General features: G+C 53.9%; 2 protein-coding genes across 7 annotated transcripts in view; both read left to right on the top strand.

Annotated features, from left to right (window-relative positions):
• The first annotated feature begins 256 nt into the window (after nucleotides 1–256).
• MKS1 (MKS transition zone complex subunit 1) lies at nucleotides 257–11,759 on the top strand. 4 transcript variants are annotated; one of them, XR_006170812.1, is made up of 17 exons: nucleotides 257–339; nucleotides 1,280–1,377; nucleotides 1,574–1,702; nucleotides 2,011–2,115; nucleotides 2,511–2,619; nucleotides 3,416–3,472; nucleotides 4,263–4,305; nucleotides 4,815–4,877; nucleotides 5,611–5,681; nucleotides 6,443–6,512; nucleotides 7,775–7,882; nucleotides 8,363–8,496; nucleotides 9,381–9,463; nucleotides 9,546–9,643; nucleotides 10,125–10,404; nucleotides 11,122–11,294; nucleotides 11,400–11,759. XR_006170812.1 is itself a non-coding variant. In XM_042830233.1 (16 exons), the coding sequence occupies exons 2-15, from the start codon at nucleotides 1,313–1,315 to the stop codon at nucleotides 10,289–10,291; spliced, it is 1,302 nt and encodes a 433-aa protein (XP_042686167.1). In that variant the 5' UTR covers nucleotides 257–339; nucleotides 1,280–1,312; the 3' UTR covers nucleotides 10,292–10,318; nucleotides 10,405–11,054. The 4 variants fall into 4 exon arrangements, 1 of the variants encoding a protein (XP_042686167.1); XR_006170811.1 differs by lacking the exon at nucleotides 11,122–11,294 and having other exon boundaries at nucleotides 11,397–11,759; XR_006170810.1 differs by lacking the exon at nucleotides 11,122–11,294.
• A 2,840-nt stretch (nucleotides 11,760–14,599) lies between these two features.
• STX1A (syntaxin 1A) overlaps nucleotides 14,600–27,570 on the top strand; it is a 50,434-nt gene continuing 37,463 nt past the window's right edge. For all 3 annotated transcript variants that reach the window (XR_006170763.1, XM_042829980.1, XM_042829979.1), the window contains exons 1-3: nucleotides 14,600–14,663; nucleotides 24,330–24,407; nucleotides 25,497–25,596. Coding sequence is in view for 2 of the 3 variants with exons in the window: in XM_042829980.1 (XP_042685914.1) it covers nucleotides 14,634–14,663; nucleotides 24,330–24,407; nucleotides 25,497–25,596 (208 nt within the window). In the remaining variant the exon portion in view is untranslated. The remainder of the gene's footprint in view (nucleotides 14,664–24,329; nucleotides 24,408–25,496; nucleotides 25,597–27,570) is intronic.

Below are 27,570 nucleotides of genomic sequence, written 5' to 3' on the forward strand. Positions count from 1 at the left end.
GCCTCTTCCCGTCCCCTCGCTGCTTTTCTCTGATCGCGTTTCCAAAACCGCGCCCGGCCCCCGAACGTCTGTGTGACCGACGCCCCGTGTGTGCGGACAGAGCCTGTGCTGGCCTCCGTGAACCTCTGGGCTCTGCCTGTCTCCAAGAAATGGCTGGAATTGACTCCCCTGTGATGCTTTCAGTTTGAGGTGGATCTGTACCAGAATGAATCCGCCTGCCAGACTCCCCTGGACCGGCAGTACCACGAAGAGATCCTGAAGCTGGAGAAGGGCGGAGGTCGGAAGAACCGCCGCATCTTCACCTACACCGATCACGACCGATTCACCAACCTAGAGGAGGTACGGCTGGTAGCTCTGCAGAGTCCACACAGCAGCACCAGGCTCACCGCAGGGGGATGTTTGTTGTTTTGTGGCCGTGGCACAGTGTGCCAGGTATCCCGAGAGCAGGAGAACGTACTGCTTCTGCAGGGCAGCTTTGCTCGGTGTCCCAGACAGGATGAGGTCTTCACACTTCAGAGCGGTGGGCAGGGACAGCGTGGAGGCACTTGGCTCTGCAGAGTTGTGTTGTTACAGGAATTCTCAGCTGGCACGTCGCTGACCGAAGTGAGAATTCTGGACACTGATTGTAGTCACAGGGCACCAGATTCAGTTGGAACCCTGAGCAGACTTGCTTACAGGTTTTCTGCACTTTCAGATACATAGTTACATGTGGTTATCTCATCTCTAATTCATAATATTGCTGAGTGAAACCTAATAAAGCAGCTTTCGATTTATCACTGCAGTGACTCTTGGAGTCGGCCTCTTAGTTGTGATGCCAGACATTGGACACCACAGGCTGTCAAGGACATGTCAGAGGGTCTGGGATTCTAGGATCTTAGCTGTCTGCAAGTCTGCTTTGTTCATTGAAGTGGCAGAGCAGCAAGATCTTTATCCCACAAGTTGGGCTGTCTTTCTGGTCCTTGTGATCAGCAAGCATCTTTTAGTTTGCATGCTGTTTGAACTAGCAAAATCTAGTAAAATTCCACTTATAAACATAAAATGTAAACTACTATATATATATATGCACATACCAACAAAGTTAACAGATTTTCATGCTACAAAGACTGGTTGATAAAATAATGAGGGGAAGATCACAGTTATAGGTAATCTGCAGTCTTTAAGCAGCTTTTCCTTACACTTGCATGTATAAATACTTATTCTGACTTCCAGGGGCAGAGTTGCATTTGAGAGAAAAGTCCTGTTGTAATTAAGCTAGTTGTATTCTGTTTCTCTCTTCCAGCACTGCCAGAAGGTAACTGACTCAGACTGTGAGATGCCATCATATCTGGCAGAGAGGATGGCCAATGTGAGGAGGAGAAGACAGGACCGTAAGCCACTGTGAGTTCAGGCTCAGGCTCAGAACTTGAAGCAGGTTTCCCTGTGTCCCTCTGCAGGGCAGCCTGTTCTGTGCAGCTGTTGCCTTGAGCTGTGCTGGATTCAGAATCTGGCAGTTTGACTCCTCGTTGGGGGGGCTGTGCCAGGCTGCTGGCCTGAGCTCTGCTGAGCCAGAGTTGTGCTCTTCTGTTACTGACAGGGAAGCGAGTTCTCTCAAGTCAAAGATCATCACCTGGAAGCCCTCAGAAGAATTTATAAAGAACAATCATGTGATTAACACTCCTGTTCAGACTATGTACATCATGGGGGACTTGGGACCTTATGGGAAGTAAGTAAAATCCTGAAGTGATCCTAATTTCCCAGAAGCAAACCCATCTCCTTACTCAAATCTCCCACTTCTCTCTTTAGTTGAGGGAATTCCAAGTGCAACTCCAGCTTCCTTTTCTCTCTGGTGTTTATCTCACTGGGGGGTACTGAATGTGTCCCTCCAAAAGGTTTTTTAAACTAATGTAGGGAAGTATGGGTGTATTTGTGCCTTTCTGTGCCCCCATATCCCTTCACAGCTCTGCTGTTCCAGAGCAAGTAAGCGTGTGCTCTGTTGAGACTTCCTTTGTGCTTCTTGATATCTTCCATTAGGCTTGGTCAGAGGGAATACGAACATGTTCTTTGTACAATCAAGGTGGATGGCAATGGGGTGATCACAGTGAAGCCTGACTTTACTGGCAGCAGAGGAGCCTACTGGTGAGTGGGGCAGGGCTGGTGCTGCTCATGGGGCTGAAACTGCTGTCTCTTGATCAGCAGGGTGGCTCAGCGCTTAAATTGAAGCATATTATTGAGATTTGTTCCTAAGGCTGTCTAAGGCTGTTTCATTCTGGTGTCACTGTGCATGTGATGTGTTGGGCTCTGGAGCCGGGCCCTGGGGGTGCAGGCTGTGTGTGCACTGCACAAAACAGAGTCTCTTTTTGAGTCACTGATGCTGGCAGGCACTTAGCAGTGAGGAGAGAGCTGTTAGTGCCCGTGTGCAGCCACACAGGCCTTGCTGGAGGGATTGCTGCCTCAGGAGGCACAGCTGATGTTGGTGCTCGGGCTGTTTCTTGTGTAATGCGGTTTTTCTCCTTGTGGTTTGGGTTCTGCAGGATTGAGCTGGGCGGACAGAAGCGTGAGTTGTGGAAATACACCATTGAGAATGCTTCTGTGCAGGTGCAGCAGGAGGAGGAGGAGCGTGAGCAGCGTGTGCTCAGAGATGTAAGAACTGCTCTGCACTGACGACATTAACCAGTCCAGATTTGACAGAGGGATCTCAGCCTCTCACATAGCACGTAATCGTTAGTGCTGCAGACACCAAAGACTGGCAGAATGAATGTTGCTGGCGGTGAGTTTCACCGTGCCCAGTGATTTCAGAGCTCCAGAGTTCCCTCGCTGCTCTGTTTCTTACTCTGGGCAGATGGCTGTGTCCGTGTGCCGCTGCTCCTGGTTGTGTTGGCCACTGGCTGCAGCTGATGGATGTAGTCAGAGTTGATGCAAGAAACCACCCAAACTCACACCTTTCTAGAGGGCCCTGCCTAAGGTTTTCCTTTCCTTTGGAGCAGTGGGCAAACCCTTTCCTTCATCTTCCTCTTGCTGCTGTGTACTCATCAAATGATCTCTTGTTACCTCTAATGGCTTCAGCTGTTTGGATCTCACTTTGTGCCTTGTGTTTTAGTGTTAAATTTGTAAGCTTACCTGTTGTTTTTGTGGTCAGCAAGGGAATCCTAATTTACCTGCACTGATCTCCCATTGTGTTTTTTGAAATTTGCTGATTGTAGCTTCTTTTTGTGGTGGATTTGGGTTGGTGAGGTCTTTTCTGAAGCTGGTTTCATGTTATGCAGTTAGCATGTTTTATTTTGTTTGATTGTTACGTCTCTATATGTGCTGTAACAACAAAAAACCTGTTAGAAAAGTCCACGAACAGTTTAACTAGCTTTTAAGTTACGATTTTTTGCACTAAGTAATAACATATAACCCAAAATACCCTTTTTCTTATCCTGTTCTGTGTTTTCAGCTGTACAGTCGGCACAGGGAGTACCTCAGCAGCCTGGTAGGCTCAGAATTTGAGATGGTGAGTCCCAGCAGTGCTCAGCAGGGATGTGGTGCTCTCCTGGTCAGTGTGGCTGCCGGTTGTACCCCAGTCTCAAAGATGTCCTTGTTCCTGAGGTGCACAGGCAGCTTTTACTTTGTGGCCTCCTGCTGAAAATTGGGCAGAAAGGTACTGATTTCAAGGGATTTTGGGGCCTGCAGAGGTCACATGCATCCGTCAGGCTTGCAGCATACTGAGTACTGCATGCATTGCTGAAGACCTTAGACTGTAAAGATGGTTTATGTATTTGGGGTAGAGGTTGCTGTTAAATTCTTGAATGTCATATGCATCTGTGTATCAATTTGTTCATATAAACAGCTCTCCCCATCCCTCAAACTGATGCAGTTTCCTGCTCACTAAGTTATCTGGACTGCAATCTTTTTTAGCAAAAAAGTCTTGCTTGCCAAAGTGGCAACACTTGTGTAACACTGCAGAAGAAGCAGGACTGTGATTTTGTGGTTCCTGCAGTTGACTTCTCACTACATTTTACATCCATCTTGAAGTCTGTCAAAAGCTGATTTACAGAGCAGTGAACTCCTGCAGAATGGGAATTTAGTCTTTGGGGGGAGCCTCTGTCTGGGAAGAGCTGTCACTTCTGGGAGGGATGTCAGGACAACATGAGAAGTGATGACTCCTCCCTAACAAGCGAGCTGAAGCACTCGAGTACAAGTATTTGTGAAGTATCCACGCGAGACCTTGCAAGGAGGGACTGTGTGAAGTTCCACCAGTGGTCCCTGAGCCCTTTCTCTCCTTCACCTGCTTGTTCTTTCAGACACTTCCTGGCACACTGCGGCTTTTTGTGAATGGAGAAGTAGGTGAGTCTCACTGTGAGCTGTAACTGGGGGCAAATCTGCCTGCTGGGCAGCTGAAGCTGTGAAGGGTCCAGAGATTTCTGGTTCGTGTCCTGGTCCACAGTAGGTGTTTCTCTAGAAACCTTTGCTGTTTCCCTCTTTTCCCCTGCTCTTGCAGACAAATCTGTTGTGTGGCAGTTGCAGGTTAGGGGTTACAAATGCTGCAGCTGTGCTGTGCAGACATACAGACGTGAATAAAGGGCAGCGGTTTGGGCAATTAATAGACATGATTAAAAAGAGAGCAGTTAAGTATGTAACCTCCCTAGTCTCGTCAGTTTTATGGGGAAGGGCTAGACTTGAGAAAGAATAATCTCTGAGGGCCACATCTGTTACTTTAAGGACCCTGGCCTTTCCCAGCTTCCAGCAGTAACTTTTTCCCCAGTGCTTTGGGCTGCCTCTCTCAGATGTCTTCAGTGAATTCTGGAGGAGTTTATATGGAAAGTGAGTGGCTGAAATTCATTTTCTTTTCTCAGTTTCAGCTCAAGGCTATGAGTATGACAACCTTTATGTTCATTTCTTTCTGGAGCTGCCTAAACGTGAGTATTCGTGGTTCTAGCCATATCACAACGATGTAAGGAGTGAAGCATGCTTTGGCTTATCCATCAGATCAGCTTTGCTAAAAGTTGATAAAAGTTAATGTAGGGGCTGGGATCTAATCAGAGATCTTCAGAACTGAAGTGCAGAACTCAGTGGTTTGAAGGACACAGACATGCTGGGGAACATCAGCATCTTCCCTCTGTGTCCCTTCCAAATTGGGCTGGGTTTGATCCATGGGCTTTTCAGCCAGTGATGTTGCTGTCTGGCAAATTACTGCAGGTTCATTCCTGATGCTACAGAGAAGAGCCATCCTTTTTCTTTGTCTCAGCAATGGCCTTATCTGATTTCAGTGCCCACCACTGTGTGTTCACGTTTGGTGCTCTTTTGGCTGGTCACCTTCCCAGCACTAACGTGTACATCTTGCTTTCTTTTTAACCCCCCTGAAGCAATGGCCCTGGCTTCCCTCCGGTTATGCCCTGATGTTTGATACTGCCTGTGCTGATAGGTACCTTTAGATAAGGTGGTAGTCTCATGGTAAGGTGGAGTTGGTGTTGTCAGTTCCAGGGTGATCTGGGAGCAGTCATTGCCTGGAGCAAGATGGAGCAGAATACACATAAGGAAATTCAGTGTGGTGAACATCTGGGTCTGGCTTTGTCCTTCAGGCAGCTCTGGTACACAAGTCCTTCCTCCACCCAGAGCATTCACCACTGTGCTCATGTTCTCTCCTCCCAGACTGGTCAAGCCCCACATTTCAGCAGCTGTCAGGAGTGACTCAGACCTGTGCCACCAAGACAGTGGGCTGGGTAAGGACACTTTAAAACCTGCAGAGCAGAGTTGGAACAGACATTCTCTGAGGTGAAACGTGTAACGAGCTATGGATTTATCCTCACGACAGCTCCTTCCAAGAGCAGAGCATATGAGGAATCTGCCTCATTCTGGTGGTACTTGACATCTTACACGGTGTTGCTGTGTTCAAATTAAAATTCAGAGCAGTTTCTGTAAAAGCAGTTTCTCACTTTTTTCTTCCTGCTGTCTGATTGCTTTTGGATCTTTGATTTTTGTGTGCTTTAATGCTCAGAGTTAATGAAGCATTGTTCTGGCTTGCCTGGGAATGGAGTGCACAGAGTCTCTGAGCTGATTTCTCAGAATGTTTCCCTCCTCCTGTCTGGGTAGTTCAGTTGCTCCAGCTCTGCTCTCGGATGCAGCCACTTTTGAATGCTATCAACTTTCTGGTGTTGTTTATGTGCTCTAATTTGGATGCTATAATATTCATTGTCATGCAGTTCTTCAGTAGGAATGTTGTTTGAGGTGTTCTGTAAAGACCGAGGTGGTGTGTAGTAGCTATGCAAATAGCTGAATTGTCTTTTGAAGTGTGTTACTCTTTCTCCTTTTCCATTCTTTTTAGCAGCCTGTTCTATTAACATGGCAGTGAGAGTGCATGCAGGTCCTTTGGACGTCATTACTTCTGCCTTTTATCTTTTTCTCCCTGCAGTCTGTGCCCCTGCAGTACCACTGATGAACTCTCTTGACAAGGAATCTGACCTCTGTGCTGTTCCTTCCCCAGGATAACGTGGCATACTTCTGCTACCCCTTCACTTTGGAGATGTTTTTCACCCAAGAGGACGAATCAGAAGGTGTGTCTCCTTGTTTCTCTGTGATATGAAACTGACTTCTCTTGATTGCATTGTGCCACTCAGTATGTTGCTGCTCCCTTGCTAAGGAGAAAGGACAGGAGTAAACAAGGGAATTGGGGAGTCGTAGAACATTGCTGGTTGGAAGGGGCCCATAAGGATCACCAGCTCCAACCTCTGACTCCACACAGGACCACACGGAAGTCAAACCATCGTTCTAAAAGCGTTGTCCAAATTCTTCCTGAACTTTGGTGGTGCTGTGACCACTTCAGGGAAATGTTCATTCAGTGACATGCTCCCCATCACCACACAGCCTCTGCACGCATGCCATTTTAAGCCCTGCATTCTGCTTCTATGTATTCATTGACACTGCTTTGCTTCCAGCTTACAATCAGCTCCATCTGTGTGCAGAACGACGTGGATCTTAGTCTGTGTGTCTCAGAATGCCTGGTGTGTTGGTCTGCACTGCCGTTCTGTCGTACTGCACACAGGGGTGGCTTTCTGCAGTGGAGGAACCAGGCACATTTTTGTACATAGCTAAAGCTCTGTACTGAGTCTGATGTTTGTAGACACACTCAGTGACCTGTATAATCTTTGTACAGTCCTTGTCACCTGGAAATTTCCTGCTCTATTTTCAGCAGGGCTCCTCTGCTTCCTTTTCCTACTGCTTCGCTGCGTTGCTGCTGCTGCTCAGTCCTCACCAGCCCTGCTGCTCTTTGGTTTGCAGCCACTCTGGGCAGCTTTGCAGAATGTCTTGCCACTAGAATCTAACATATGCATCAAACCAACACTAACAAACTTCCTGCCTAGAATAAATATGATGGGTTTGTTTCACCGTGGAGAAAATAAACGCTTGGAGGCCTGTAAGACAATCCCAGTTAATAGTCCAAGATAATAGTTCCCAGCAGTGATGAGAAAGATCAGAAATAAAAAGGCTCCTCGTTTTTTCATCAGTTGTTTGTGAATATTGTCATAACTGCCCAAAGACAACTTGAGAAATCAGTTTGATGGTTCTCGGAGACTCAACAAAACAAAGATTTTTTCCCAATTTTTTTATCATTTTAGCAATGTGTTTTCATCCTCAAGTCTGAGGGTTCATCTTTTACATGAAAAAATAATCATGGATCCATCAAGGTTTGTCATTTTGGGGGAAGTAGAGAAAGGACTCCTTGGTGATGGAGTTTAAGCGTTCAGGAATGTTTTGTCTCTCTGATAGTCTCCCTCTTCACCATTCAAAAATTGTAATCTGCACCCTTTCCTTGCAGACTGTCTCCCTCAGTGGCCCGTTCTCTACTTTGAGGTTCTGTCCCTGGATTTCTGGCAGAGGTGTCGTGTTGAAGGATATGGTTCTTTGGTGCTGCCAGCATCTCCAGGTAAAAAAAGCAGGCGTCTTTGGGGCAGCATGTTAGGTGTGTAGGGAAATGGGAGTTCAGTGGCTCTCAGGAACAGCTGCGCCGAGTTCTGGGAGGCTTTGCATTTTGAAGTGAACAGCTTGCTGTCTGCGAAGCAGCAGAGAGTGCTGTGATGTGTCCTGTACCTTCTGCCATGTTGAGAAGCATTGTGTTCTGCTGTACTTGCTCTACCAGTGGTTCTGTTGGAGAACTGTGTGTGATAAAGCTCTGCATGTCCATCTTCACAATAGCAGTAGCCCCTCCTGTCCCACGTGAAATCCCAGGCTCACAACTAGTCTGACATCATCACGTAGTGAAGGGGATAGTTGCAGTGCTGGCTGGGGCTTGCTCATTGGAAAGCCCTGGGAATCAGTAGGCATTCATCAGCAGGTATCCATACACCATGATGTCCTCCATGATTGTTGGTCAATACTGCTAAATTGTCCCGTTCTTTTGTCTCAGGTCTCCACATGCTCACCATCCCTACCTGGCGCCCTGTAGAGCTGGGTGCAGTTGCTGAGATGAGGAGATTTTTCATTGGTGGGTCTCCTGAGCTGGAAGACATGACCTACGCCAGGATACCAATAGCCTTCAAGGTAGGTTTAGGTATGGGATGTTGCTCTTGCTGGGAAATGGTGGGTTATGCTCTTGGAATCATAGAATCATAGATTATCCCAAGTTGGAAGGGGTCCAAAGGATTAAGTCCAGCTCTGGGCTCTACACAGGACAACACACAGCTGAAGTGCATGTCCTGTGTCCAGACACTTCTCCAACTCGTAGAATCATAGGATAACAGAATCACAGAATGGCCTGGGTTCAAAAGGACCACAGTGCTCATCCAGTTCCAACCCCCTGCTCTGTGCAGGTCGCCAACCCTCAGCCCAGGCTGCCCAGAGCCATTGAATGCCTGCAGGGATGGGGCATCCACAGCCTCCTTGGGCAGCCTGTTCCAGTGCCTCACCACCCTCTGGGTGAAAGACTTCCCCCTAATATCCAATGTAAACCTCCCCTGTCTCAGTTTAAGGCCATTCTCCCTTTTCCTATCACCATCCACCCTCACAAACAGCCGTCCCCCTTCCTGTTTATGTGCTCCCATCTCCAGCAGCTCCAACTTCAGCAGCATGTTCCGTGCCCAGCAAGCCTCTTAGGGAAGACTCCTCACCATCTTTGTTGTCCTCCTTTGGAATCTCTTTAATAGGTTGATGTCTTTCTCCTGTTGTGGCACCCAAGCCAAACACAGTGCTCAAGGTTGAGCCCTTCCCCCAGCACTGCACTGTCACCTTCCCAGGGGTTCTGCCCTCAGCACAGCCTGAAACTGTCTGCCTGTTTCTCTGACGTCAGTTTCTGTTTGAAGCAGGGCAAGGAGTGATTCTGTGCCTGCAGGAGTGCTTGTCCTGGTGGGGCACACTTATTTCTGCGGGGTCAGCCTGCTGTAATAGGTTACAGGCTGTAGGTACTCGAACTTGTTCTGTTTCTGCAGGGAAAGCATCTGAGCCGCTTTGGTTTTCGCACAGAGACAACAGGGAATGTCACGTTCCGGCTTTACTGCCTGCAGCAGTCCAAGTGAGTGCAGCACCATGAGCACAAGCTCTGTCTCGTGTGCTGTGTTCTTGCAGCCCTGACCTCGAGCTGTACTTTTATGCAGAGCCTTTCTGGAATCCAATGCCTTGAGGCATCGCATGCAGAGTGTTCTGGACCGGCTTGGAGGCTTCAGCCAGCAGAGCTCTGTCTACAATGTTTTGGGTAGGGCCTTCAGTCTTCCTTTTTGTGGAGGGCCTTTGGCCCTCTTTACCTCCTTTTTTACGGGGTGGTCAGGATATTTCAGGAGATTCCATTGCTGGCAGTGGAATTATCCCCCACTGCAAACTCTCTCTGAGTTACAGCCGAAGTTTAATGTTCTGATCTGACATCGCTGGAAATTTGAGGAGGTGTCAGCGCTGAGCAGGCAGGAGGGATACTCACTCCAAGAGGGCAAAGCCTGGGCTGGGCTGCCTGGTCTGGCACCGAACACAGCTTGTGGCTGCGGTGCACGGGGTCGATCCCTGGTCCATTGTGCACACAGCAAAGACAGCGCTTGGAAGTTAAGAGAGCAGCAGCAGGCAGGTGGTACTTAGCGAGACTTAGCGAGACTCCCGATAGCTGCTGTGCACTGGGCAGAGTTGTCCTTCTGCTTCCCTATGGCTGTCTGATGCATTCTGACTTGCTGTCATTTGCTGTGGTGCAGAGGCTTTCCAGCGGGCTCGGCGTCGGATGCAGGAGGCCCGTGAGAGCCTCCCCCAGGACCTCATCAGCACCTCTGCCTCCAGCGTGCAGCGGCCGCAGGAACCCAGACTGACAGACAGACAAACTGACAGCCTCTGCTCCATGGCTGGGCAGCCCACACCTCTCTGACGGACCTCCCAGCGCCCTGCCCTGAAGGTCTTTGCAGCCCTTCCTTTGCAGCTCTCTGGACGTGGGCAGCGGTCTGTAGCCCATCTGTTCTGAGAGTCGTTGTGTTTCCACAGGTATGCTGTTGTTTCGAGGCATTTTGTTACCAGGCCCTAATGATAGAGCCAGTTGTTCATGTTTCTGCTGAACAGACTGAAATACTTACATGAGACCTGTGAGCTTTTTGAATACTGAATTGTAAATGATCAGAAGAATTTCAAATCTACTTGACTTGATAGATTTACTTCTTAAAGAAGAGAGTGATGTTGAAGGTCATACGAATGTTGTTTGAGATTTAATTAAATGAGTAGTTAACTTAATGATAGAACATCTGTAGCTCTAGGTCAGTTTTCAGTAAAATCTGACCACCTGTGATTTAAGACTGGTTCGTTCCTTGAGAAAGAGAGGGTCCTCATCACATGGAAACCAAAGCAAGGAAGTTACGTGTGACGGAGTCCAGACTGGAGGAAAGGGTTACGTTCTGTATTTCTTTGTGTCTGTGGAATTTCTGGCTCTTCTATCTGCAAAGATGAGCAGAAGGACTTTGGGAATACAGCTGAAAACATACTCTTTTTAGTTCGTAGAAGAGCTGGGTTGGATGTTTTGCAGATGAGAACGGATTGTAATGTTTGCACAGCAGCTGAACTTTGAACTGTTAAGCTCTTCATCTGAGCTGTGGCTCATTGCTCCAGCTCTGCAATACACTGCAATGTTTACCCAGTTTTTACCCATTTTCTTCTTCTTTTCTCAACCTTTTTTATTCCCCTATTTTTGTTCCTGGCTCGTGTTCACAGGAGTGAGATTACCTGCAGACCAACAGTGATAGGAAGAAAAATCTCAGGCTGAGCTCACGCAGGGCTGAGTACATCTGAAAAGACAGAATTCACAGGCAGGACACAAATAGGAACTGGTTTCTTCCGCTTGTTCCCATGTTCCTCCCTAGCAGGGGATGGCTGTCGAGGAGGAGGTGCAGCACATGGGCTTGGGGTTGAGGGGTGAACTTGACCATGGATGCTGCCACAAAAGAGGACTTTGCTTGCCTACCTCACCTGCTACCCCTCCTTTTCAGCAGAAGAGCTGCCAGCCTGGATGAGGAAGCACGGCCTGTTAGCACAGCAGTGTTCTTGGCCCGGCGCTGGGTGATGTCTCGTGAATGAGTCAGCTCTCCAGTCGTGCTGGGCGATGTGATGTGGCAGATAAGGCATGATGGATATGAATGCCGAGCTCTGGAGTAGCAGAACTGAGCCTTCTGTGGTCCCTGGGGATGCAGTACAATCCAAAGGGACTGACCTACGCTGTGCCTGGGATGAGGGGTGCTCATGGCACAGAGCTGCTCAATCTGCTCAGCCTTCTACCTGGGTTTCATGGCTCGTGTTGTAGCCCTGTATGTTTATTGCCAGTGCACAAACAATAATTAATTTCTGTTGGACTACTTCCGTGTGCTTATCACTGGCAGCTGAATCACATCTCTCTGAAGCACTGCACGGGGTCTGAATCAGCAGGTCTGAGAATGTCCATTTTGTTGGGATGGCACGGAGTGCAGAGGACAGAGCCCTCTGACAGCGCGTGTTGCTGCTGGGCTGAACAGTAAGATTATGCAGCTGCAGTGAAGTGCGCACAGTAATACAAGTTTTGATAGTTAAAACCCTGATCTTACAGAAACGTGAGAGCAAAATTGAAACATAAAAACCAGCAATAACCAAAGAGGCATTCTTTCAAAGCAGGACATGGGTGATTCCCACCCCGCTGCTCACAGCCTCAGCCGGGCACAGCGAAGTGCTGCTGCTCCTAAGGATGTTTTAGGGAAAGCCTTCAGCGAGTGCTCTTTGAATTTCCCCTTTTGCAGATGAAATTACAGCATTTCCAAATGTGGGCACACATAGGAAAATGTCACCCATCTTCTAATCAGAACGGGCAGCTGGTGCAGGGCTGCGTTCAGGGCTCACACAGACGCCCGGCCGGGGGAACGGGGTCGCGTGTCTGCCGGGTACCACAGATCACAGTGGCAGATGGGGACAGACAGCATGGGGGGCCACCGATGTTCCCTGAGGAGGAGCGTCCCTGGGTTCTGCACGGGGGGGGCACCTCTGTGGCCGCGCGGACTTGAAAGCAACGGGAGGGAAGAGAGCTTTGGCGGGGAGGGGTTACCGGGGGTAACTGCCTGGGGGCAGCTGGGGAAGCCGGGGTGCTGCGAGCTGGGGGCGGAGGCAGGGGAGCGACCCCCGGTCCTGCAGCACGGAGCTGCTTTCCGAGCATCGCCTGCTGCTGCTGCTGCAGAGCAGCGGGGGCTGCGGTATCGGCCGCGGTGTCGGCGGAGCTGCGGCTGCCCCGCGGGCCTCCGTGGGAGGCTGCGTCCTGCGGCGCTCCTGCTGATGCGCTGTGGTCCGTGCGGGGCTGAAGGCGCTCGGAGCCCCGCGGGCCGCTCCGTAAATAGACGTCGCAAACAAAAGGCGAGGGCAGAGACTTCGCCTCGGCGGAAGAAAAGGCTGCGGGCAGTCGGCAGGGCTCGCAGGATGCGAAGCGGCAGCCTCCGGAGATCCCGGCGCGAACGGAACAGAAAAGGAAAAAACTGGAAATGAGTCATTCGGTGACGGGGGGACGGCTTCGCACCGCCGTCAGACCCCGGCAGTGGATTTTACTCAACAGAGGAAGACGCGGGGTGCGATAACCTCAAACCGCGCCGCGCCAGCGGAGCTCCCGCGTACCCCCGGCCCCGCGTTTTGTGCGGCGGGTGGCGCTGCGGGCTCTGCGGTGCTGCTGCTCCGGGCGGGGAGGGGCGCGGAGATGGGGGTCCGGAGTGGGTCAGTGCGGTGCGTGGGGACGGAGAGCCCCGGTCGCGGCCGCGCGGTGGCTGTCGGCTCCGCGCCGGGGCGAACAGCGCCGGCTCTGCCTGCCGCTCCCGCCGCCGGTGATGCTCGTTGTCTCTTCGAGGCACCGCCTGCGTTCTGGGAAGCCGAACCCAACGCTTCAGCGCGCGTCAGAGCGCAGCTGACCGGAGAGACGGCGCGCTGCATCGGATCGGCCAAAAAATAAATGGCTGTGGACTCCTTCTGCATCGGAATTACGCGGGTCTTTGAGCCCTCCCACCTGGCGCAGCTCCGTGCTAAAGCAGACGGGGCTGACGCAGTCACAGACTGTGATTAATTCACAACGTCTTAAATGTTGAAAAAAAAAAAAACACAACTGACTTTCAAAATGGTTGTGAGGTTCTGCAGTGTGAGAGGAATTCCTGTTTGGGTGTTCCGGGTGGGTTCTTGCTGAGCTGCGGGAACGAGGATCGTGGGAAGGTGCGTTTCCCACCGTGTGTCCTGACCCTGGGGAGGCATCCAGATGTACTCCCGCGCGTCGGCTCAGTTAAGATCACCCCAACATTGGCCCGAGAGCCGTTTGTTCAACTGGTCTTGAAACGAAGATGGAGACCACAGATCGTGCCTTCCAGATGTTTTGTTGGCAAGGGGCACAGCTCTGCCCTTTTGCTCACATCACACAGACACCCTCCTGGACGCCCAGGAGCTTTTCTCATCCCTTGCAGCCCTCAGCGTCGCTTTTTCCCCCCACACGCCCTCCCCCACGTTGCTCACGGTGCCCGGCCGCCCCGCGGTGCCACGGGCGGAGGGCGGCAGCGCGCCGCCCGTCTCTCGGCACGGTGGGTGCCGGGCGCTGCCCTCCCCGTACGCTCCGTTCCTCGACATGCGGCCGCTGCGCCTCGGAGGGCGGCGGTCCCGTTCTGGGGAAGGTCGGGGGAACAGCGCTGCGCAACGATGGGTTCTGCGGGTCTGGGCCCCGAGAAGGGGGGAGATACTGACGTGAGGATCTGAGAGCGGAAGGATGGAGCACAGCCCCGCCGGGAGGGACGCGGGGTACCGGCGGGTGCGCCCGGCGCAGCGCGGCCAGCAGGGCGGGCAGGGACGCGCCACTCGTCTGCCAGCGCTCACGGGGAGCGCTCAGCGCAGGAGAGACGCGGAGATGTCGGAGCGAACAGAAACGCTCCCGGGAACGGGGCCCCCCGTGCGGGGCCGCGCCGAGAGCCGCGGCTGGGAGAAGACAAAAGATCACCGCGGGGGAAGGGAGGGGAGGGGGGACGGCGGTGGCTCCGCAGCCGCGTTACGGGCAGAGCTGCGAGGGCGGCGGCACCGGGGGCGGATTCTCCTCCCGCACCGCCCCGCGCCCCCCCGCGTGCCGCCCCCACCACGTGACCCCCCCGCCGCTCCCAGAGGTCCGCGGGGCCGTTCCGCGCCGCTCCGCCGTTCTGCGCGCATGTGCCGCGCCCGCACTCCCCCCGCGCGGCCGTTCGGAGCGGGGAACGATGAAGGACCGCACCGGGGAGCTGCGCGCCGTGAGTGCGGGGCGGGGGATGCGGGGCGCTCCCGGATGAGGAGATGGGGGGCTGCTCATCGCCGCGTTCGTCCCTCGGTCGGCGCCGGTCCCCGCCGGTCTCCGCGGCCACGGCGGCGGTGCGGGGTCGGGTCGGGTCTTTTCGCGGCCCCCGCGCCCATTTTGCATTTCTGTTCTCCTCGCTCCGCTGATGTCGCGCTGCAGCCCCGCGGCGCGGAGCCGTGCGGGTCCCCGTGCGGGTGTGCGTCCCCGCTGGGAAATGGCTGGTCGGTAACGACAGAGCTGATGCGTGCGGCTGTCCTCCCGGCGGGGCCCGCGTCTACGCCTGCCCGGAGCGGCGCTGGCGGTGCGTGGGGCGTTTGAGCATCTCTCGGTTCCTCTACGTGTTGGGCATGAGGGGGAAAAAAAAAAAAAAAACAAAACGAAAAAGCGAAAAAAAACCGAAAGAATCTCAGAAGAGATTTCGCCTCTCTCCTGCGGGAGATCCCCGCTCCGTGGCAGCACTGCGTGCCCGCAGGGCTGGTGCGGGGCCGCTGCTGTGCCGCCACACGGTATCGGGGACGGCGGTTCAGCTGTTCCTGTATAGCGCAGGTTACGGTGCGCGGGGATGGGGTGGGATGGGGGAGCCTGGATGAGATGAGGTGGGGTGGGGTGGGACGGAGGAGCCCGGCTGCTCCGTGCCCCTTTGGGCGGCTGTACGCTGCGCTGCGTGCGGTCGGAAACGCGCGGCTGCAGGGCTGCAGGCAGCACTTCGTGCGGCCACCAGCGGTACTGGTGTCTGTAGGTCTTCGGTGACTGTTGATTGTTGGCTTCCAGTGGGGCTGGGAAAGGCCCACCCCGATGGGCTGTCGGGCTGTGCCTCCCGCGAAGCGCTGCGCGGTGCGGTGCTGGAGCAGGGCAGCGTTGGGTGCTGCTGGGCGGGCTCAGCGCCTGTCCCTGCTGGGCTGTGCTGCGGGGAACACTGCAGACATGCTCTCCTGCGGGCACAGTGGTTAAGTTGACCAAAGTTGCTTTTTGTAACAGAGCCCTGTGCCCCTGTTCTCCATGTGAGCATCTTTGTGGTCCACGGCGCCAACTCTTGGTATGCAGAAGGCACCATTAACCCGGGCAATAGATCGATTTACTCTTTTCACTGCAGGATTCCTTTCGTTTTATAACTCTCCTGGCGATGTACCGTGCTTTCACGCTGTCCTCTCCAACCTGAAGGGCTGTGTTAGTTGTTCAGCCCTGCTCCTGCTGCCTGCGTGGGCACCAGGACTGTTGTATGGGAGCAAGATGGTGGGGGGGCAGTGGGGGAACAGCTGTGCTCTGCAGGCAGCACGCTGCTCAGCGAGGTGTCACTGCATGGCCACGCTGCGTCCCCGCTGAGCTGCTGTGCTGGGGGGCTGCGGCACACCGTGTCCCCTGGTGTGCAGTGGAGGCTCAGCCCGGCCCTTGCTTCAATTGTGAGCGTCTTTGCCTTTGTGCGAGCTGCTCGGAAGCTGTACAAATGTTTGTTTTGCCGTGTATCTCCCCGCTAACAAGATTGCTCAGGAAATATGCAAAATGATCACTACAGGCAGAATACGTACAGTAAGGCTCATTAAGCTAAGCACTGTGATAAATTGCTACTTCCAGAAAATTATGTGTGTTAACAAAAAGGAGGAGGGAAGCGCCAGCGCCGGCCCTGGCAGCTGCAGTGGGCACAGACAGCCATGGGGTCAGCGTCAGAGCAAAGCCACAGAGAGCAGACAGCAAACGGAGCGGTGCGGCTCAGGAAACAGAAACAAAGCCATGTGCTGTAAATAACAGCCCAGGCATTGGGCCAAGGAGAGCGTTGGTACAGAAACATGGCGAGAGCCATCTCTGGAGCAGGAGGGATGGAAGGACTGCAGAGCCACTGTGGGGAGGGCAGCTGTTCAAGGTGGAGCAGAGCTCGCAGAGTGGCTGAGGTTGGTGGAGATCTGTGTGTCGTGGAGTCACAGTACGGTTGGGTTGGAAGGGGCTTCACTGCCCAACAACCCCCCCTGCCAGTCCCCTCGCCATGGGCTTGGTACCCCCAGCTCACGCTGCCCAGAGCCCATCCATGGCCTGGGGCACCTCCTGGGATGGGGCAGCCACAGCTCTGGGCAGCAATGCAGCACCTCACTGCCCTCAGTGAAGAATTTCTTCCTCACATCTAACCTAAATCTCTTCTCTTTTAATATGAAATCTCTTGTCATATAACTACTCAGCTGTCCTGTATGCCCTGTTAGGTGCTGGAAGGCCGCAGTGAGCTCTCCTCTCTTCTGCAGGCAGAACACCCCCAGCTCCTCGGCCCGGCTCCACAGCAGAGGTGCCCCAGCCCTCTGAGCACCTCGTGCCCTCCTCTGGACCCGCTCCAACAGCCCCACGTCTTTCTCGTGCTGGGGGCCCCGGGCCTGGACGCAGGACTCCAGGTGGGGCCTCACGAGGGCAGAGCAGAGGGGGACAGTCCCCTCCCTGCCCGCTGCCACCCCTCTGCCGATGCAGCCCAGGCTGCTGGCGGCTCTGCGGGCTGCACGCTGCTGGCTCAGGTCAGCTTTCCCTGCTCCAGAACCCCAAGTCCTTTCTGCAGGGCTGCTCTCAAGGAGTTCTTCCCCCCTTCTGAACACAGACCTGCCATTGCCCCTACCCCAGGGCAGCACCGTGCACTTGGCCTTGTCAAACCTCACATGGTTAATGGGGGCCCACTTCTCAATGTTGGTTGGCCCATGCAGGGACACCCACAGTGGGTGCCCAAGCACACGTGCAGGCAGCTTTTGACCACCTCAACAGAGGAGACTCCAAACCTCTCAGGTTCCTCTGCCCACACAGCTCCCTGATGGTGTGGGGAACCTCCTGGGCTGCATTTTGCTCCCATCCTGACACTGGCAGTTTCCCATCCTACAGCGCTTCTGCTGCAATGTCTGTTACAAATTCTTTAGCATTAAGCCTTCCTTTTGTCTTCCGTTGCTTTCAGATCTTCCAGTGGGACCTGTCAGACGTGCAGCATGCGATGCACAAAACAAATGTTCATTTTGCCAGGAGACATTTCAGCTCTGCCTTCTGGGAGGGCTGATGTCTCTTGTGGAGGGTGCTGCTTCCTTTGCAATCTAGATGGGAGCACCCAAGAAATTTCATCACTGTGTTTATAGCCAGCAAAGTCTGATGGGAGGGATGCGGGTGTTGCAAGCTGCATTGATTTTCATGTCTTTCCCAGAGAAGTGAGTTGTGGGAGAAGGGGGGAGGAGGGGGAAGCTTTCAATTCCTCAGAGTAAATCTGGGTTCATAGAATCATAGAATGGCCTGGGTTGAGAAGGACCACAATGATCATCTCGTTCCAACCCCCTGCTGTGTGCAGGTCACCAACCAGCAGCCCAGGCTGCCCAGAGCCACATCCAGCCTGGCCTGAATGCCTGCAGGGGTGTGTTTGAGAGAGGATGAGCAGGGAGGGTCCCTTGGTGGAGGCATGTGGGGCAGAGCTGCTCTGAGCTGCAGCCCTGCCTGAGCCCTGCCTACACAGAGGGACGGAGAGCACCTTCATGCCATGCTGAGCCCCTGCTCTGAGCTGTTTGTACCCATAGCGTGTCATTGAGGAATCCTTGAAGGCTTTGTGGTATCATGGATGCACCTCAGCAGCCGGGTGGGATGGAGCGTGTCTCCTTCCAGAAGGGCTCTTAGGAGTTGGCCAGAGCTCTGACAGAGCTGTCAGGCTTCATGCCAGAGGTTGGTAACATAATTCTGCCGTGATGAAAATAAACACCTAAGGACAAAACTCTTGGAAATCTTGTTCTCCATTGTGCTGCTGGTGTTGGAAATTGGAAACACATGATGACTCATGCGGGAGTGATAGTCGGTTTTGCCTTCAACTTTTATTCATTGAACGTTGCTGGTCCAAAATGCAAGCTGGTTGCAGTAACGCTGGAATTGGACACAACAGAAAGGTCCTGTGGGAGCTGCCTGGTGTGGGTGCCAACCTGCTCTCCATCACATTTGAAATATCGTGACTGTCAGGCTGAAGTTCCTGAGGACTGGAAAAAGGGAAACATTGCTGCCGTATTCCCATATGGGGAACTGCAGGCCTGTGAGCCTCAGCTCTGTGCCTGGCAAGACCGCGGAGGAGACCTTAAGGCAGAGGGGAGACGAGGTGACCGCAGGCAGCTGGCACAGCCTCAGCAAGGGCAGAGCACGGCTGGCCCTCCTGGTGGCCTTCAGTGATGGAGCGATGACCTTGGTGGGCAAAGGGAGGGCGGCCGATGTCACCTACCTGGACTTGTGCAAAGCCTTTGACGTGGTGTCCTTGGAGGTGTTCAAGGCCAGGTTGATGGGGCCCTGGGCAGCCTGGCTTAGCACTAAACGTGGAGGTTGGTGGCCCTGCATGTGGCAGGGGGGTTGGAGATTCGTGATCCTTGAGGTCCCTTCCAACCCTGGCCATTCTGTGATTCTGTGGTGCCCCACCACATCCTTATCTCCAAGTTGGAGAGATCCGGGTCTGAGGGGCGGGATGTTTGGTGGGTAAGGAATTGGCTGGAAGGTCACAGCTGGAGGGCTGTGGTCAATGACTGCGCCAGGTGGAGGCAGGGATGAGCGCTGTCCCCCAGGCTGCTCTGTGGGACCCATACTCTTCAACAGCGTTATGAGGGACGTGGATGATGGGATTCAGTGCACCCTCAGACACCGAGCCGAGCGGTGCAGCGGATGCAGCAGAAGGAAGGGACGGCATCCAGATGGACATGGACAGCAGGCCATGGGAAGCACCTGAGGCTCAACAATTTTCAACAATCAATCAGACGTGAGGGGAAATTCTTCACTCAGAGGGCAGTGAGGCGCTGCGCTGCTGCCCAGAGCTGTGGGTGCCCCATCCCTGGAGGTGCCCCAGGCCATGATGGGCCCTGGGCAGCCCGAGCTGGGGACACCCGGCCCATGCAGGGATGGGGCTGGATGGTCTTTAGGGTCCGCTCCAACCTGAGCCTTTGTGTGATAAATAAATGATGGTCTATGTGCTGTAAAATATCTAGGGCTGTGCAAGACTCCATTTATTATGCTTCCTAGCTGTACTGTATATATGTAGTTGCAAAAATTTCGGAGCCCAGTTGATAGCACAAGCCGTGGTCTTGAGTGACACTCTCCGGAAACCATCCTCAGCTTTGGCAGCACCTCCTGAATTGCTCCTGGCAGCACTTCTCCCTCTGGACTCCTGAAGCTCACTCGGGCTGTGGCTGTAAGGCACAAAGGGTCAGCAGAGCCCCCCAGGAGGAGGTGGTTGGTCGGTGGCAGGGGAACTCAGAACCATGTTCATATGAAGCAGAGCTTCGATGACCTGCCCTTGTGCTCCTGAGCATGGTAGAGCTGCGTGCAGCCGGGCTGGGGTGCGGCCTGGTGTCTGTGCGTTGGTGCTGGTAGGCTTTTAAGATGGCTGAGTGGAGATTTTTCTTGCAGTTCATCACTGAATTATTCTGACCTCATCCATCTTCACAGCGACGTGCAAGGAAAGGAGCTGGAGCTGCACAGCCAGTGAAGGATGGCAGGAGCTCTGTGGCTGCTGAGGGATTCTGGGGGCTCCTGGGCTGGAGGCAGGAAGAGCCAAGTGGTGTTTGGACACGTGTGTGCAGCTCAGCAGACTGTACTGCAGAGGTGTCCGTTCAGTGAGAACGGGTTCACCACGGAAGGGATGATGGAGAGCAGCAGCCTGCACTTCTGAGGGAAATGTTAATTTAATGGTCTTTTAAAGGGGGTAGCAGCTGTTGTGGCCTTTTTCTGACCTTCTGTGCTTCCGTGAAGCTTGCGTTTCCTCCCTTGGTGACGCGGGGTGGCACGTGCTGCTGGCCCTGCGGCCGTGCTGACATGGGGTGGCTGTGGGCTCCGGCTGCGTGCTGCCCGCTGCAGGCCTTGCCTAGCAAGGGTTGTCTTGCAGGGCTGGGCAGCTGGCAGGGGTTTGTGCCATCCCCTGGGCTGCTGAGCGCGCCGTGCCCTTGTGAGGTTCCGCTGCCGGCTCCTCAGATGCATCCGGATGCGGTCAAATCGATCCGCAGCGCGCATGGCACAGAGCAGGGGATGAGCTTGCATGTGGCTGCTGCAGAGATAATAGAGACCTCGTTACCATCATGTCACAGCTCTCCCTGCCTGGGGCCTCTTGGTTTTCAGTGTGGAGCAGCAGGCTTCCAGCCTTTTCATTGGGGTTTGTGCTTCTCTGCTGTCTTTCAGAAATGAGGCTTGGCTGAAGCAGAGGGATGTAATCTGCTCACTTATGAATGTATTAGCAGTGTGCCTGTTACCAAATGCTGGGAGCTGGGAAGCACGGGGTGCTGGGCATCCTCCCCAGCCCTGCTGTGCCTTGTGGTGCAGCTCTGTCTCCTGTACCAGCTGCTTCCTGCGTGGTGCTGGGGCTGTTGGGGTGACAAGCTGACCTCACTTGGATCTAGACCAGAGCTTCACAGGTGTCTGGCCACCTCTTTGGGAACTTGGGGTGGCCGCACCGGGACATCTTGTGCAGCAGCTCTTGGTGAGAACCCCACATGCTGTCCCTTGGGTCGATGCTTAGGTTTCCATGGGGAAGTTTGCTCAGATTCGTGTCTGCTTTGGCAGTGGTGTGAGGGAAGCTGCTTCGGCCCTGGGGTGATGGCGCCTGCAGTGCAGTGCTGTGGGAGTGAAACAGGGCGAGGGGTGAGCTGTGCCGGGGATCGCTGCGAGCTGAGGTGTGCTCTGCCCACCTGGGGACAGCTCTGTCCTTAGGGAGTCCTGCTGAGCCCCACAGGTATCCGGGGGCCGCTGCTGCTCCTTGCCTGTCCCTGGGGCCGGGCAGTCAGCTGGGCACTGCATGCTGGACGTGGCACGGCGCAGAGGGTGCTTGCAGTGACGCGGCTGGGACAGATGGTGCCCTTATGGAGCCCGCAGTGACTTTGTGGGAGTGACATGTGCCCTCCCCGCCATCAGGCTCCATCCGTGCAATTTCCTCTTCCCAGCCGGGCTCTTGTGTCGCTTTCCCCGCACACAGCAGGGCGGCACCGCTCAGTGCCTGCCCTAAATAACAGCACGCTGTGGGAGGGGATGACAGAAAGGAGCATAGGGGGACCTTATGACCTCTGGTGCTGTTCGGGGTCGCACCAGCACAAGGAAGACTCAAGGAAGAAGAGGTGCTCGCTGAATGTGCTCAGCTGCAGATCTCCTGACAAAATGTCCCCTGCTCTGTGCAGGACTTGGGGGCACCAGGCGGCCGCTGCTGGGCGCGGGGTTTCCCGGCTGTGCTGCAGTGCCGTCTGTCTTAATTAGCGGCAGACGGTTGATGCTGAAAACGAAGCACAGCGCAAATGAAGTGGGATTTGTGGTCACGTGTAAAGCAAAATGCAAACGTGGATCCCAGAGCATTTTGCTGGCTTTGGGAGATGATGCTGTAGCTTCTCCCGTGCTGCACTGCTGGGCTGGCTTCTGGAACCTTCTTCATCATCCCGGGGCTTGCTGTGTGGCGCCATGGGGAATTCAGACCAGTGGGGGAGGAGGAGGGCAGATGGTGAATTCTGGGCTTCCAGAAACCAAATTGTGGGTGGGCTGAGCTTGGGAGGAACCTCTGGAACCTTTGGTCCCACTCTGCCACCCAGGGTGGGTTGCCCCACACCATGTCCAGATGGCTTTTAAGCATTTCCAAGGAGGGAAATCTGTGGCCTCTCCGGGCGGCCTGTGCCGGTGCTTGGTCACACACACAGCATTCATCGTGTTCTGAGAAACCTCCTGTATTCCAGTGCCTCTCATTCTGGCCCTGGGTGTCGCTGACAAGAGCCTGGCTGTGTTCTCTTTGCACCTTCCCTTCAGGTACTGACAGACACTGATGAGATCCCTCTGCGTCTCCTCCAGCCTAAGCAGCCCCAGCTCTCCACCTCTCCCCGTAACGTGATGCTCCGGACCCTGAATTATCCTTGCGGCCCTTCACGGGTCTCTCCCCAGTGGCTCCAGGACTCTCTTGTGCCAAGGATGGAGATCTGGATCCAGGACCCCCATGTTGAGCAGAGGGGAAGGGTGACCTCCCTTGGCTGGTGGGCACTGCTTGGTCTGATGCAGCCCAGGATGCCATCAGCCTTCCTTCTGGGAGAGCACATCACTGCGTCACGGTCAGCTGCGGGCAAGCTGAGCACCTCTCCTCATTGCCTGCTCTGTCCTTTGGAGGGGGATGTTACCATCAAGGCACCCCAGCATGCAGGGTTCCTAGAAGGGGTTTGTGATAATCTCTGTGGCAGTGCTGTGTAGGCACTTCCTTGCTTACCTACAGGTGCTGGAGATGACTGTACTTAACTTTAAAAACTCCCATTTTGTTGATCCTGTGATCCCTCCATGGTCTCATCCCTCCTGCACAGGGCTGCTGGTTACTCCTCCCTGCAGTTCTTAGTGCCTTCCTTATGAGGTCAGGCATTGCATCCTCCTGGCAAAAAGTGTCTTTTCCTTGGTTTGCCAGGTGGGTCCCATCTCTCTGAGTGGATTCTGATCCTCGTCACAGAACATCAAACCCTGCTGCCAACAGCAGATCTGCAGCCCAACATTGAATCATGCTCTGCACGTACCCTGCTCCACACAGACAGGGCTGGGGACAACATCTGGTCTGTGCCCCACAGCTCTGTCATCCTTTCTGATGCTGGACACCCTTCTTTGTGCCCACGGATGGGTCTGGGCAGCAGTACTGCTCTTTGTACCCATTGGGGGCAATCTGTCACTTGCACCTTAGTGCTCTTGGATATCTTTGGATACTGCTTTCATGGCTACCAAAGCAAATGGTGCCATGAGCAGTGGCTAGAATAGAAAGCTGGGGTCTGCTCTAGAGGGCTCCACCCAACCCAGCCATCCTAAGTTGAAGAAACAGTTTTCAAACGGAAAAAGCTGGCTGTCACCTGGCATATTTCAGCGTGAGAGGAATTCTGTAGATCCCTGCTGTCTGTATCGGCCAGCTGTGTGCATGTGTGAATGGAGTGCAGGGCAGTGAGCTGCTGCGTGGCAGCGTGCAACGTGTGTGGCAATAATTAGATGAACAAAGACAGTCCTCACTGCTAAATCTTCCCCATACCTCTTGCTGCTTCGGACAGAGTATGAAGAAACTTTTCTACCCCATTACTTTTCCATTTCCATTTTTCTCTGTCATCTATCTTCTTTGGATGATGTCTTTTAAATGCCTCCATATACAGAGGACATGAAGACTGTCATTTTTCTTCCCGCTGCGAGTTTGTGTTCCCCGCCTTGCTGGGACACGAGGTGATGGTGACACACACGTGTTACTGCAGAGAGGGACTCCCCCCCTCCTTTACCTGCTGAGCTTTTTCCAGTTTGGATCTATTTTCTGTTCTGTCCCACCTTTCCCACGCTCCGTAACATGTGCCCTGTTGTCCCATTCCTGTTGTTGCAGAGCTGAGGGCAGCTCAGCGAGCACATGCAGTTCTCCCATCAGGTGTGTGTGGCTGTCGTGAGCCTCCTACACTCTCCACAGAAGGCTGAGGACTGGCACGGCCTGCTGCACAGTGATGCTTGTCGTGTCTTTATTGCTGGAGCCGGATGCCATCTGCTCTCTGGAGCTGCCCGTGGTGCAGCAGTGCTGTCCCAGCTGCTGGGAGCTGCTGAGGAAAGGGGCGAGCGGTGGTGCGCCAAGGGGAGCTCCTGGGTGGGTCTGTCTGTTTGCAAAGAACTCGTTGATCCTTCTCTCTGTCTTTTGCAGGCGAAGGACAGTGATGACGATGACGAAGTCACCGTCAGTGTGGACAGGGACCGCTTCATGGACGAGTTCTTTGAACAGGTGAGAGCTCTCGTCTGTGATGCGGGTTCCCAGGCGGGCGGTCCAGTTGGGGTTGGATGTCCTGCCCTGACTGATGCTGCTCTGCTGCTGCTCGGCTTCCAGGTCCCCGGGCTTCACCGAGCACTGAATAGCGGCTGCCACGCAGGTCTTCCCTGACCCCAGGGCTGCTCCTGTAGAAAGCAGCGGGGCGACTGAGCCAGCTGACTGCTCAGTGGGAGCATGGGAGGCTGTGGACACAGGCTGCCATGTAGGAGGCTTTCTTGCTGCAGTATGCATGCCATCAGAGCAGACAGGCTCTAACGTGTCTCCTGAAGGCACCTCTGCAGAGTAGCACTTTCAGCATGGGACTGATTTAATTCTGTGCCTCTCGTTACCAAACAAGAGGTTGTCTTATGGCATGTGGGTGGCAGTGAGATATGCACGCGGTTTTTTAGCCTACCCTTAGCATGGCATGTGTGTAGGGGGTGTAGAAATGTATCTGTGCAGGCAATGGAGCGTGGAATGAAAAATCTGACATGCGGTTGAATGAAGATGAGCAAAGCGGTGGTGTGAGTTGAAGAAGACAGAGCTGAGTGTGTGCAGGCAGAGGGCACAAGTAGAGGTTCCCAGTCTCGAGGTTGCTGGCTTGCTTCCTCATTTCCTTGAGGTGCAGGGAAGATGCCAGCATGGAGAAACCTCATCTCATTTGGCCTTGCTGCCACCACGAGTGAGGGACAAAGAGGAGTCTTCAGCCCTTGGAGCAGAGGCTGGGGTCTGAGCCAGAGCTGGGCAGTGCTGGTACAACCGGAGCCACTGCTTTATGTCAGAGCTGTGGAGTCTGGAAATTCATAGATCTGATGCTCATTTAAACAGGTCTCCAGTGTTTCTCAGTTTATCACAAGGCATGCAGGGCCCAGAGCGTATACTGCTTTGCTGTGACTGCAGAGCTGGTTGCTGTGATATGGAAAGCTTGATTTCATGGCAGCCCTGCAGTGTGAGAATTCACTGCAAAACGCTGGCCCAGGAAGACATTTGTTAAAGGTCAGATGTGCCAAGGATGCCTTTCAGTAGCTTCTCACGGTAGTCTTGTGTTCTTTTCTGTCACCACAGGTGGAAGAAATACGAGGGTTCATCGATAAAATCTCAGAGAACGTGGAGGAAGTGAAGAGGAAGCATAGTGCCATTCTTGCTTCACCCAACCCTGATGAGAGTGAGTGGGCCGGGAGCTGCTCATGTCCCTGCTGGCCGTGGGGCTGCTCCTAGGCTGGGCAGATGGGTGGAAGTCTCCTTGTCCTCAGGCAGTGGTTGCTGGAAAACTCCATTCCTGAGGTGGCTGATGGTTGTGGGGGTCTCACATGGGTGGGCAGCGCAGCTCCACCATGCTGCTCTCTCACTTCCTCAAAAGCCTGGGGGAGAGAACATAAAAACAAATTGAGATAAAGAGAGGGAGATCACTAACAGCTACCGTTGCGGGCAATACAGGCCCAGCATGAGGGAGGCTAATGTGATTTATTGCCTGTTACGCACAGTGACAGTGCTGTCACTGACTACCACTTGTCCTCCCCCTGCCTTCGCCTCCCTTCCCCTCTGAACAGCACAGCGGAGTGGTGCTGTGCTCAGTCCCTATTGTTCTGTCTCTGCTGCTCCCCCGCTGCCTCTGCTCCATGTGGGCTCCTTCACATCTGCACAGGGAGATCTGCTCTGCCTGGTGCCCGTGGGCTGCATGGGGACAGCCTGCTCCTCACCCTGCTGGGGGCCAGGAACCTTGCTTTGTGAACCCAGTACAGTGGTCTATGTGAGAGAAGGATGAGACCTACACAGAAAAGAGAAAGGAAAGATTCTTGCTGGCTTTCTGACCTTGAGAGAGAGAGGGTGAGGTTTCAGAGAGGCTGGTGGAGAATTCCTGAAGGACAGGGCAGCATAGAGGCTGAAAATAGCAGTGACAGTTTTGAGGCTGGGTGGCTTGCTTTCTTGCTCTGCCCAGTTCAAGTGCTTGTTCAGCACCTCCGTTTGTATCTGTTACACCAACTGCAGGCAGAACAGGCACAGCCCGTGCTGACTCGGCATCAGGAGCCAATGGTACAGCCCTGTGAGCCTGCAGGTGTGCACTGTCCCCACCGTCCTTCAGGATGTCTCATTGCTGACTTGAAGCTGTCCCAGGTGCAGGCTGTGCCCTGGCTGCCAGCTGAGGTGCTGGGGCAGTCACTGGAGGTATTGATGAGGGCAGCTGGTGTTCTCAGCACGGGGATTTTCCAGTTGCAGAGAGGAGCACCATGTCTCAGGCTGCTGTTTGCCTGTTCTCTAGGCGCAGTTGCTCTGTGCTTGCAGTGTAGGATTTAGCAGTGTTTCTGTTTGGGTGTTGTTAGGAAGGAGCTGTTGCTGCTTTGCTTCCCGCTGCCGGGCACACACAGCATGCAGCAGCCTGCTCAGCGCTGAGCCACCGCTCCAGTTGCAAAGGGCACTCATGGCCTCGAAGTATGATCTATTTAAAAGTCTGAGATCTGCAGCGAACAAGATACAGTGACATTGGTATGACTTCTAGAAGCAGGAACATTGGGAGTGCTTCTGGTTTTGTTTTACAAAATTACCTTGTCTTGGTGTTGCAGAAAATTCAGCTTATGATGCCAGAAAGCATTTGGGCATCGCAGAGGAGCCTCTGCATTGTTAAGTAATCCATGTTTTGTAACACTGTCGCACATGGAGAAGGTGCAGTGGGGCTGGCCAGGTGCTCAGTGGTAGGTAGCAAACCAAGAGGCAGCGGCAGATCAAAAAGAGCTGGAGCTCAGCCCTGCATTTTGGTTGGTATTTTAGGAGTTGAACCCTCGGGAGCATTGCCTCAGTGCTTCAGCGTCTTGCAAGACCTCCATTGCAAAGGTGGTGGGAAGTGATTCCTCTTGAGTTTCAGAAAAAAAGGATGCAGACTTGTAATTGCTGTCTGGAGGCAGCTGTGCTGCTGGTGGTGCTGCCTGGCTCGGTGTGTGGTTTAGCTCCTGCACGAGGAGGTGCAGAGCAGCACAGGGAAGCACTCGCTGGAGCTGCGCAGCCTTGGGGCAGGGCTTCGGAAGTGGGAGCAGAGCTGGGCTGTTAAACTGGGAAACGGATCAGCGGTGGTTAGAGATGCTGCTGGAGCACCAAGAGGATGGATGGATGGATGGATGGATGGATGGATGGATGGATGGATGGA

Source organism: Centrocercus urophasianus, unplaced genomic scaffold, assembly GCF_019232065.1.
Source record: "Centrocercus urophasianus isolate 14NV4802_14NV808 unplaced genomic scaffold, USGS_Curo_1.0 seq_33, whole genome shotgun sequence".
Classification (NCBI taxonomy): Eukaryota; Metazoa; Chordata; class Aves; order Galliformes; family Phasianidae; genus Centrocercus; species Centrocercus urophasianus.